The sequence below is a fragment of the Nelumbo nucifera genome, chromosome 2 (genome assembly GCF_055504915.1).
Source record: "Nelumbo nucifera cultivar China Antique chromosome 2, China Antique-T2T, whole genome shotgun sequence".
Classification (NCBI taxonomy): Eukaryota; Viridiplantae; Streptophyta; class Magnoliopsida; order Proteales; family Nelumbonaceae; genus Nelumbo; species Nelumbo nucifera.
In genome coordinates this window covers 68,311,904-68,323,184 of record NC_142650.1, presented here as the reverse complement: position 1 = coordinate 68,323,184, position 11,281 = coordinate 68,311,904, and the positions used below count along the sequence as shown (strand labels likewise).

Genomic DNA, 11,281 nt, shown 5'->3' with positions numbered 1-11,281 from the left:
TGCATTGGGAACATCTCCGATGAATAATAACTAATAAGTACGGGAGATGTTCCCAATTAGACATGTTCATGGGCTGAGCCGGGCCGGGCTTTCACTTTGTATTAACAGATTTTTCTAAGGCCCGAGCCCAAAATTTAGCCCATGCTGTTACTACTGCTGAAGCGGCTGAATAGAGAGAGAGAGAGAGAGAGAGAGAGAGAAATTATAAAGAAAAAAATAAAAAATGTATATATTAAATTATAAATATATATATTTCAATAAATATTATATTATTTATATATTTTATATAACATATAAAATACACATTATGTATTTTATAAAATATATAATGCTGAATCGGGATGGGCCGGGCTTTTTTGACAAATCTTGAGCCCGGCCCGAAATATAGTCGGGCTTACTGTGTTATGCCCGAGGTCAGACCCGTATGCTTAATTACATGACCAAGCCCAACCAGGGTGTAGGCCGGGCCGGGCCATCGGGCTACCCGACTCATGAACATGTCTATTCCCAATGCATGATAGGATATGCGTGTGAGGCGTCGGGTGTGAGAACTAGATCCGGTGAAGGCTCTCGCCCCATAAAGCACATCCCACATGCATTCGCAACATCTCCCATGTGAAGGCTCTGGGGCACGTGTGAAGCACACTCCGGTGCTGATGCGAATTCACTTGCAACCATGTGAGAAAGTTTAGAAAAGGTGATTATGATTGCCAAAATATAGGGGAGATTTCAACAACAATCAGAAACTTCAGGGAGGTTTCAGCCATTTACCCTACAATCGATAATCTGGTTGACACCTTTTTGCTCCAACGTGGATTTGATGTACTATTGATTCGCAAAGTGATCGCACTGGCTCCTCACCTACGCCCCACAAAAAATCGCAACCGTGCACTGGAAACTTCTCCGCACTCATGCACGCTGAGAAATCTGTGGGGCGCTTTGTGGGGAGCCAATCCCAATGGTATGATTGTGCCCAAATTAACAATGCACTGCGGGCAGTAACCAGTAAATTCCTTGCCGCCTTACCGACCTTACGCAGCTTAAAAGAATCTCACCGGATCCTAGGCCAGTTAACTCCTGTTTGGTGTCGTGTCGTCTCGTTTGCACGACTCTGCGATTCCGAAGAAATCCGGTGAGACTCTATTACATCTTTTCTCTTTTCCATCGGGGAAACGGAACAAGGGCTGCAGGTTGGAGATGGAAACGTAAATAGGTCGTTATCAGAACAGTCAAACACTGGACGGCACATAGTCGAAGCACGGGATGACATCCCACACCCACAAGTCACTGTCGTCACATAAGGCTCGCACAGCGATGTGGTGGTGAAGATAACGAAGCAATCCGGCTCTTCCTCAAAATAATCCAGCGTCAGCTTCGCAATTCACAAGAAATACAGAAATACAGGTCTCCTGGGATTCTGCTTGTAAGGAACAGTAGGAAATGTCGATGAGAGATTTAGTTTCGGGAGGAGCGGCTTGTGCTGTTCCTGGCTCTGCTTCTACTTCGAACCCTCTGGGAGCTCTTGCAAATACTCTGCTTGGATCTTCTTCAAAAACTCAGGTCTGTGTTTTTCCTTTTCGTGAATTCAATTCTATCATTTACCCAAACACTGGAGCTCGTTTTGGCTGCTTTTTGGGTTTATTGTAGTTTATCACGTTTCTTCTAGAGAGATAGAATATTTGTTTTGCTCTTGTAAATCCTGTCCATACCTTTCAATCATCATACTTTAAAAAGTTGTATGATTCTATCGTACAAAAACAGAAAATATTTATATTTTTTGATTGGTAACTGTGATTGATTTTATTTGATTCAGTAAAAGAATGCTATATTCAGTGTGTGTTACATCCAATTGTATGTAGGCTAGAAACACCTATCCCTTAATTGTTAATATTTGCATTGCGGCTGAAAACAAAATTTCCCTATTGACCCCTTGTTTAGCTAAGAAATTAGCTAAACCATTTGTCAATCTGCCCACCCACTTGAAAGTTGCTTCCTTCTCCCTTGCTAAACAAAGTATTTCCCTTAATGTTTGCCTTTAACCCCAAGGTGCCTGCTTGTTGTCTACTTGTCTTTCATCCAATTCACCATTTTTGGAGTCTCCTATCTCAATTTTTAAGAAGGGTTATGAGGCTGTAAAAGAACGCTGAAAATAGAGCACAACTGAATAGATCTGAAGCAAAAGAAGTCCAAATACAACCGTCCAAGAGAGAGGGGTGGAAGAATATATCATCAACTTTTTTCAACAAGTCAAAGAAAGCTCTAAATTCTACATCCCTAAGACCTATTTTTAACTCCAAATCCAACTAACCCCAAAAGGAGATGTCACAAGAAACTTGGAAAAGAGTTCCTTCTTGTAGATAGAGATGGGGTAAATGTCACGGTAACGGACTTTTAGCAACTAGTCCCCTACCTAGAGGTCTTCCCAAAATAGAATTTTATTCCCCACCCAAGCATCATATCTAATAGATTGTAAGAATGTAGGAAGCAAACCATGGATAGCTTTTCAAGGGGAAGCTAAAGTGGCTTGAGAAGAAAACCCAACATCCCATCCATCAGTCATCATAGCATGTGGGTTGATTATTACTTTGTGGCACGACCTGTTAGATTCTAGAGGTAGCCTCCAAAGCCACTTATCCAGTAAAGTCACCCACTTTACCAAATGATCCATCTCTCTCTCTCTCATAGGAAATCTCTCATGATTTTTACACCTTCTCCATGTAAGATATCCCACCTTGTGAAAATCCTCAATAGACAACTTAACAGATTGAAAGCACTCCAGAAAATTGGTCCCATCCAATTTCAGTGTTTATTTGAACATTGGAACTATCATCAATCCTTACATAACCACTGGAGGAAGCATTCATGCCTTTCGAGGGAGTTCGGCTTCAGTCAGGGCAAAGCCGGTTTGAGCACCCTTTACTGCCTTGCATTGAGAATATCTCCATACTTGTATGCTTTATTTTATGAGGAGATATTACCAATGCAAGCGTGGAAATGGCTGTTGGAACGGTGTGGGCACAGCTTTGCCCTGATAGAAGCTGATCTCCTTTCGAGGACTCCAACATCAATAACAGATCAACAAATACAAATGACAGTCTAAAGCACTTTTTAACCACTGTCACTACCAAAAACCCTACGATTGTGGGTTCCAAAACCCTAACATAACATTTTTTCTTTTGAAGTATAAATTGTATTACATATAAAAAAGTTAGTACAGTATGGTCCTTTCTACAAAGAATTTCTGTAATAGAACAGATTGATGAGATAGCATTAAGCTGGTGGTAAAATAGGAAAAAGGAAAAACTTCAGAATAATCACAGATCCTTAGGAAATCTTAAAACCACTTCTAATGGCTTCAGAAACTTCATATAGATCTAACAAAGTGAATCTTGTGGCTAGATATAACTTCCATCATTTAGACCAACCAAAACAAGCAACTTTGTAAATTTATCTGTTTTTTTTTTGTCATGGAAAATTATAGAAAAATAAGGTATCTACTCCAGCAGCACAAGATAATAATACCAAAAACCATCTCAAATCACAAATTACTGGGTTGAGTGGTTTTTTTCCATTGTCTGCTGCCACCCATATGGCATGTTGACATCAGCAGGCACCTTTGGAAGAGACGATCAAGAAAAAATTCCCTTGGTCTTCTTCTGTTGTTTCTCTGATACCTACCTGTGATTTCTTGGACGTTTTATGAAAGAAAAAGGATGAGAATTAGAAAAGAAGAGGAGTGCAAGAGAGAATTGGCGTGAATAGAGGTGAGAATCAATCTTGAATCTCATGCTCCTATCATTGACTTATATATATTAGGTGATTACAATTAGTGATTACAATTATGATTATTCTCTTAACTGGTGCACCTTAATAAGCAAAATTACAAAGACAAAAATGCCCTTAGGACCATTCTGCCATTTCAATGGTTTAGTTTTTTTTTTTATTTTTAGGCCTAACTGCTGCAATCTGTTTTAGATGCTTACACCAGTAATACTTTTGATTTGTTTGTGTGAACAGGAAAGACTAAAGGAACTTCCTGGGGCAACCCTAACAGGTCCTGATGCACCTTTATACCCTGGAAGTGATGGTCAATTATCAACACTCCCAGGATTAGAGTATGATCAACAACATCAGCATCCTGATGCCCAGGTTTGATATTGTTCTCTTTAAAAACTTTCTTGTTAGGTCAAATTGTATCTATTGTTTATTGATTTTCTCAAACCAGGGCTCAGAATTCCTCCCTAGCTTCCGGAATGCAGTTCAGGATGGTTTTGGAGATGCATGGAATGAAATTCATCGTCCTCAGGTTCCTCATGTTGAAGGAAGTGAAGGTCAACCATACTTTGCGGAGTTTGAAAATATTTATGATCATGGAGTTAATTCTCAGATGCAACGTGCTTGGGATGGTAAGGCCAAAAAGTTATGTCTGTTTGGTTGAGGATGAGGATCAATTTTCAATTGATTTGCCTTTTTTAGTTATTGAATGAATTATCTGAGAGGCTTCAAGTTACCGTTTCCAATTGAAAAAAAAGAATTATCTGAGAGGGGACTATTGGTTGGATATAAATTTGCTAAGAGCTGCAGTGCTGCACAATGGATGTGTAACCCAAGGGTCAAGTTGATTCAGGATTTGGATTGTTCATTTCTGAGTTCAAAAATCATGTTCAGTTATCAGATTTTCTTTTTCTAATCTTTTCTGTCATATTCATTTAATTTTTGCAGTTTACAGAACATGAATTATTGATAATACTTGTCTGAGTTCCAATCATCTTTGGTTGAATCAATGTGTTTTTGAATCAATTCATCAAGTTTTTAAAACTAGTTGATATGGACAACTTCTTATTTATGATTAATAGCACACTGTTTTCAGATGTTTGGAGCTGATCCCTGTGGTTTTACATATTCAATTCACATTTTCAGGGCCACCACAAAGAGTTCTGTCAAGTTTTTTGCACTCCTTTGTGGACAGTAGCCGAGCTGGTATTCCTTTTCGTCCTGCACCTCTTCCAGTTTTGGGATTGTCAGAAGGTGACAAGCAATGTATACGTGATCGTAGCAGCATAATGGCACGGCACTTCTTTGCAGATAAGAGTGAAGATTTTATAAATTCACAGGTTCACTGGTCAGGCCTCAATTATTAATGTTCATTGAGTGTTGTTTGCTAACATAAATGGGCAATTGATAACTTGACCAAGTTGTATTGCTTTTCCCTCAGTTCTATAATCTAAACTCGAAAGTGAAGTTAATCCTTTTTGATCTGTAGGTTTTCTTTGATAGTGAAGATAAAATTCATTAAAGAAAAATAAATAATACAAGAACAGGTGATAAGAAATTACCGACCAAGATAAAGAAAATAGACACACCCCATCAACAGCGCCAGTCCCAAAAACTGAATTGAAATGCAACATTCTAACAAAACATGTAGTGAGAGTGACACAATCTTGTTGACAGATGTTATTGTATGTACTGTACACAGATTTAGTGCCCGCAGGGGTATTTTTCTAATTTCTATACCACGTGTTGTACGGCCAGTATAGTATAAATACAAATGCTTCACTCGCATGAAGCAAGTTCTTGAGGCATTAAGTCCGCCAGCCTCTTCTCTCTTCTTCCTTCTTCTCTTCATCTTCTTTCTCTTGCTCAACATGGTATCAGAGTGGAACCGTCCAGGCCTGGAAAACAATCATCTGAGGTCACTATATTCCTGATGTTCGAAGGCAAGGAAGAGAAATCATTCTCTAGTGCTGTGGTTAGTCTCCAATGCCGAGTAGAATCAGCTTGACCGTTCAACTTCCTAGCGTAGAAAAGGGTTCTGCTACGAAGTTTTTTTTTTTTTTCATCCTCCAGCCCAGGTGTTGGTATCTGTAGTTGCTCGGCTGAGAAGACTGTAGAAAACTATCACCTGATGTACGAAGAAGGGTTCTGTCTTGCAGAGAAGATGGTGTCCAAGAGTGTACCCTATCCACTGTTCGGGTGACTTGGTACTCAACTGAAGTTTTTTTTTTTTTTTTATTGTTCTCTTCTTGCTCTCTTCGATGGACTGTTAATGCCCTAAAATCTGAGTAGGGTGACTGTTCGGCTACATTTTTTTTTCTCTTCTCTTGTGTGTTACTGCTATTCAGCTACTCTAAGTAACTGTTGATGCCCTAAACACTTAGTGACTGTTCGGCTGCCCTGAAATTGGTATCAGCCGATTAGGTGTGTGGTGAACTACCACTTTGTATTTCTGTTCCTACTGAGAAGTTGCATGAAAGTTGTAAAATTGTAGGTCATTCAGACCTGGTTACACTGCAAGTGCAGTGTTCGTATGTTGTTCTGTGGACTCCTACAAACTGTAGGTCATACAAACTAGTACTGCAGCTGCAGTGTTTGTGCTTGGTTCTCTGTGAAACCGAAAATCAGCAAGTGCCTAGTTGTAGACTGTAGCAGCTTTGTAAGGCAGTGTGCCTTGGGCTTTGTGTACTCCTAAACTTGGAATCATGAATAGTGAAGATTCAATCACATCCGGAATCTCCACAATGCTGAATGGAATGAGTGGGGGCAGTGACCTATCCTTCCCTATGGCTGTTGTTCCTCTTGATGGGTTAAATTACCTAGAGTGGTCAAGAGGGATCAAATTATACATAACTGCAAGGGGAAAAATAGGCTATATAAATGGAAGAATCAAAGAACCACCTTCTGGAAATACTGAACATGATAGATGGGATCAGGAGAATAGTATGGTTATGTCGTGGCTCTTGATCTCCATGCAACCACAAATAAGGAAGAACTTCATGTGGGCTGAAACTGCAAATGAGATCTGGGAACAAGCAAAATCCACATTCTGAACTATGACACTATGCCAAGATCTATCAACTGCAAACAACATCATCTACTTGTCAATAGGGGGAGAGAAGTTTATCAGTTTATTACTCTGACTTGACCTCTGTTTGGAAGGAGTTGGACCATTACCAGAATATTGATTGGAAGTGTGATGAAGATGCCAAATTGTATAAGAAACTTGTTTCACAACAAAGAGTGTTTGGCTTTTTGCATGGTCTCAATCCTATCTATGAATCCATCAGAGTACAAATTCTCAGTTCTAAGGATCTTCCATCAATTCAGGAGGTCTATGCTCTTGTCCAGTCTGAAGAGAGCAGGAGAAACTTGATGGACAGCACCGGAGGGGATGCAATTGTGTTGGCGGCAAAAGGGGGTGCCTCTACTAGTGGTGGATCATCTTCCAGGAGAGGGAATCTCCAGAAGAAAACAGAAGATAAGGAGAAATTGTGGTGCACTAACTGTCAGAAGCCCCGACACACCAAAGATACTTGTTGGGATCTTCATGGGAAACCAAAATAGGCTCAAGATCTACCTAAGAAGCAAGGCTCAGATGTAATTAAAAGGCCTGGGCAACAAGGTACCAAGAAACACCACATGGCCAATATGGTTACTCGGGAGAATCAGCCCTCCACTTCTACTGTGACTCAAACACCACATGGCCAACATAGGTACTCTGGATCTGACCCAAGGGAGGATATTGTAAACTCCTTCCATGACCATCTGGAGCTTTATGGTAGAACAATACACCAGATGGATACTCTTCCCACAACCTCATTTGCATCCACGTCAGGTAATCCTGCCACTACTTTCCATGTTGCTTCTCACAACCTTGACTCTCCATGGATCATTGATTCTGGAGCGTCAAAACACATGACTGGTATGTCCTCTTACTTTCAAACTTATCACCCTCTTTCTGGAAGAGATAAAGTGAGACTAGCTGATGGATCATACACTTCCATAGCTGGTCAGGGAACTCTCTCTCTTCCTCTCGGCCTTACACTTTCTGATGTTCTTCATGTTCCAAAATTTCCTATGAATTTGTTCTCAGTCAGTAGTGTTACAAATTCGTTAAACTGTTCTGTGACATTTTTCCCTTCATATTGTGTGATTTAGGATCTGGCCTCGGGGAGGACGATTGGTAGGGGACGTATGGTTGATGGACTCTATATGCTGGAGAATATGACTGACCTTCATGTTACAGAGTCTATGAGTCAGTTCAGAAAGAGTAAAATGTATTTGTGGCATTGTCGCCTGGGTCATTTGTCTTTTGAGTCCTTGAAAGTTGTTTTTCCAGAACTGTGTAAGTTAGTGTCTGTTTCTGATTTCTCTTGTCAAACATGTCAGTTAAGCAAGCATTGTAGAACTCATTTCCTTCAAAAAAATAGTAAATCTGAGTTTCCTTTTCACATTGTGCATTTTGATGTGTGGGGCCCTGTTACTTTACCTTCTGAGAGTGGTTACAAGTATTTCATTACTTTCATTGATGATTATTCCAGATACACTTGGGTATACCCAATGCGAGCCCGTGAGGAAGTACAAAAAATTATTCAAAATTTTCAACGGATGATCTTCACCCAATTTCAGACCGAGATACAAATATTTCAGTCAGACAATGCAAAAGAGTTTTTTCATAGTGACCTCACGAAGTTCTTTGCTTTACATGGATCACTTCATCGGAGTTCTTGTGCCCGCATGCCACAACAAAATGGTGTGGCTGAATGGAAGAATCGACACCTCCTTGAAGTGGCACGGGGTTTAATACTTCATATGAATGTTCCCAAACGATTTTGGCTTGAGGCTGTCTTTGTTCTACATACCTCATTAACCGAATGCCCTCTCGTTGGTTAGAGTACAAAGCCTCACATCAGCTTCTCTTCCCTAAGGCCCCTCTTCTTTCTATCCCTCCTCGTGTTTTTGGTTGTCGGTGCTTTGTCCAAAACCTATCTCACACCTGGGGGAAATTGGACTCTCGTGCTATCCCGTGCATATTTCTTGACTACTCATTCTCTCAGAAAGGGTATCGTTGCTTTGATCCTGTTTCTCGGAGATTCTATATCTCCATGGATGTTACATTCTTTGAAGATGAGCCCTTCTTTCCTGTTTCTCCTCAGGGGGAGTGTAGGCATGAGGAGAAATTGATTTAGTTTCCTCCTCTTCCTTATACTTCTCTTTCTCCCCCTTCTCTTCCTAATCCTCCACCTTTCCGTGTTTTTTCTCGTCGTCGTAAAGGCCAACCAAGTTCAAGAGTTGTGGAGAATCCATAAGTTGTACCTCAAGTGCCATCAAACTCCTCGGGGGAAGATCATACTCACTCAGGTAACTTGACTCCCAATGATGGTCATGACCTCCCTGTTGGTAATGATCTTGACCTTCCTATTGCCCACAGGAAAGGTGTTAGGTTGTGCACTACTAAACACCCCATTTCCAACTTTGTTTCCTATGAGAACATCTCACCTTCATTTTGTGCCTTCCTTACCTTCATTGACAGTATCCCTATTCCCAAGAATGTGGCAGAAGCTCTCTCAGTACCAGAATGGACAAATGCCATGAAGGAAGAAATTGATGCTTTTCATAAGAATGGCACGTGGGAACTTGTTGATCTCCCTAAGGGAAAGGATCTAGTTGGATGTAAATGGGTGTTCACTGTTAAGCATGGGGCTGATGGAACCGTGGAGAGGTATAAAGCTCGTTTAGTGGCAAAGGGGTTTACTCAAGTATATGGAGTTGATTATGTAGAAACCTTTGCCCCTGTTGCCAAAATGAACTCTATTAGAGTACTTTTCTCTCTTGCTGCTAATCTGAATTGGGATCTACATCAGCTCGACATCAAGAATGCCTTCTTGAATGGTGACCTTGAAGAGGAAGTTTATATGGTTCAACCCCCCGGTTTTCTGGCTCAAGGAAATGAACAGAAAGTGTGCAAGTTAAAGAAGTCTTTATATGGGCTGAAGCAATCACCAAGAGCTTGGTTCAGCAGATTTCATACTGTAGTTCAGCAGAGGGGATACAAGCAATGTCAATCAGATCACACACTGTTTGTGAAAAGGGGAGAAGGTAAAATGGCTGCCCTAATAGTATATGTGGATGACATAATTGTTACTGGTGACTGGAAGGATGAAATTGAAAGTTTGAAGGGTTTCCTTGGAATTGAGGTTGCCCGATCAAGAAAGGGTATCTTTATCTCCCAAAGGAAATATGTCCTAGACTTGCTTAATGACACTGGAAAGATTGGGGTTAAGCCAGCTGACTCTCCCATTGACCCCAACCATAAGTTAAGTGACAGCCAAGGTGAACCTCTTAAAGATGTGAAGCAATTTCAAAGGCTTGTAGGGAGATTGTTGTACCTCTCTATGACCTGTCTAGACATAGCATATGCTGTTGGTGTCCTCAGCCAGTTCATGCATGCACCTAGGACCACTCATCTTGAAGCAGTAGAGAGGATATTGCGGTATCTTAAGAAGTTCCCTGGTGCTGGCTTATTATTCCAGAAGCATGGACATTTGAGAGTTGAAATTTGTACAGATGCGGATTGGGCTGGATCTCAAAGTGACAGAAGGTCTACTAGTGGTTACTGCACCTTTGTAGGAGGGAACCTTGTTACTTGGAGGAGTAAGAAGCAAACGGTGGTGGCTAGATCCAGTGCTGAAGCTGAGTACCGTGCAATGGCACATGGAGTAGCCGAAGGTATGTGGATAAAGAATTTGTTGGGTGAGTTGGGTTTTCCAGTGGACAAACCCATGACTCTACTCTGTGATAACAAGGAAGCTATAAGTATTGCTGCTAACCCGGTACTACATGATAGAACAAAGCACATTGAAGTTGACAAGCACTTTATCAGAGAGAAAGTCATCATAGGCGAAGTATGCACTCCATATATCAACTCTGAAGACCAACTAGCAGACATCTTTACAAAAGGGCTAAACCATTCCAGACATCAAGATCTCTGTGACAAGTTGGGCATGATTGATATCTATGCTCCAACTTGAGGGGGAGTGTTGACAGATGTTATTGTATGTACTGTACACAGATTTAGTGCCCGCAGGGGTATTTTTGTAATTTCTATACCATTTGTGTTGTACGGCCAGTATAGTATAAATACAAATGCTTTACTCGCATGAAGCAAGTTCTTTTGAGGCATTAAGTCCGCCAGCCTCTTCTCTCTTCCTTCTTCTTCCTTCTCTTCCTCTTCTTTCTCTTGTTCAACAAATCTTATACTTCAGAATAAGGTAAAACCAATCTCACCCAAACGGTACTGTGGAAACCCTAAAGTCAAGAGATTTTAGAAATTCTCAAATCATGAGAACACTCCCATACTCCCATACTTCTATCACAACAAAAAACTGACCTACAAATAGGCTCGAGGGAAAAAATAGTCTTCTTGAAAGTAACCTCAGTAAATGTTTCTTCATAAAAAGGTTTTGAGGAAAATAGCAAAAAACAATCCTCCATAAAGCCTGAA

At 40.6% G+C, this 11,281-nt stretch overlaps 1 protein-coding gene across 1 annotated transcript in view; it reads left to right on the top strand.

Moving 5' to 3' along the window:
* Positions 1-1,035: 1,035 nt before the first annotated feature.
* PEX5 (peroxin 5) overlaps positions 1,036-11,281 on the top strand; it is a 64,230-nt gene continuing 53,984 nt past the window's right edge. The window contains exons 1-4 of the mRNA XM_010264765.3: positions 1,036-1,560; positions 4,018-4,149; positions 4,226-4,406; positions 4,921-5,114. Coding sequence (XP_010263067.1) covers positions 1,441-1,560; positions 4,018-4,149; positions 4,226-4,406; positions 4,921-5,114 — 627 coding nt within the window. The 5' untranslated portion in view covers positions 1,036-1,440. The remainder of the gene's footprint in view (positions 1,561-4,017; positions 4,150-4,225; positions 4,407-4,920; positions 5,115-11,281) is intronic.